The sequence below is a fragment of the Fonticula alba genome, assembly GCF_000388065.1.
Source record: "Fonticula alba strain ATCC 38817 unplaced genomic scaffold supercont2.18, whole genome shotgun sequence".
NCBI lineage: Eukaryota > Rotosphaerida > Fonticulaceae > Fonticula > Fonticula alba.
In genome coordinates, this window is record NW_009242988.1 from 185,644 (window position 1) to 186,539 (window position 896).

Genomic DNA, 896 nt, shown 5'->3' on the forward strand with positions numbered 1-896 from the left:
AGCCACCCTCCAGATAGAAGCCGGTGTGGCAAGAGGAGCATATCATCTCGCTGTAGCACACCTGGCATTCCCAAGGGCACTGGACGCAGAGGTCGCCGATCTGGGAATACCCATCATAGCACTGGATGCATCGACGAGAGGAGCTGTCATAGACCATGCAGCCGGGCGGGCAGAAGATGCCGATGGCGCCATCGGCGTCCGGGTCCACCGGAGCCCCCTCATCAGGGGGGATCATCTGGAGCTGGCACAGCTCCGTGCTCTGGGTGCAGAGTGTGCCCTCGCCGCCGAAGGCCATCCCCATGCCGTGGGGGCAGCTGATGCAGCCGTACTGGTCGCAATTGCCCGGGCAGGAGGCCGGGCAGACCGGCGGCCCGGCCAGGGCATCGACCCGGCGACCGGCGTCCCAGTTGAAGTGCAGCCCATAGTACAGGGCCAGGACCATGCGCTGGTCGCCGCCGGCGGCCCGCAGGGCCAGGGCCATGGCGTCGGCCTCGGGCCGGGACATGCCGGCCACGCTGGCCGCCGTGAGACCCGACAGCAGGGCGTCCAACCCGGGAGGGGCTGCGGCCGCACCCGGCAGCAATACCCAGAGGCAGGCCATCGCCAGGAGGAGGAAAGCCCGCCGGACATGACGGACACGAACCGGCGGGGGGCGCCGGGAGGGCGGCTCCGCCGGCATGGTGTGCCTTTGGATTTTGCTGCCGGGGGGGGGGGGGGGGGGGGGGGGGGGGGGGGGGGGGGGGGGGGGGGGGGGGGGGGGGGGGGGGGGGGGGGGGGGGGGGGGTGCGCGAGTTGTTCGGGAGACGAAGGGAGGGGGCAGACGGGAAGGGACGAGCGGGAGCAAGAGCAGGGCGTGCATGGGGTGCGGTGTCGCACCAGTGGCCGGCCAGGGGGAT

The 896-nt window shown here is 72.0% G+C and overlaps 1 protein-coding gene across 1 annotated transcript in view; it reads right to left on the reverse strand.

Annotated features, from left to right (window-relative positions):
- Positions 1 to 679, reverse strand: part of H696_06114 (TKL protein kinase) — a gene marked incomplete at both ends in the record, with an annotated part of 5,772 nt that extends 5,093 nt beyond the window's left edge. Inside the window, one exon of the mRNA XM_009499874.1 lies at positions 62 to 679. Within this exon, the coding sequence (XP_009498149.1) occupies positions 62 to 679 (618 nt within the window). The remainder of the gene's footprint in view (positions 1 to 61) is intronic.
- Positions 680 to 896: the final 217 nt, after the last annotated feature.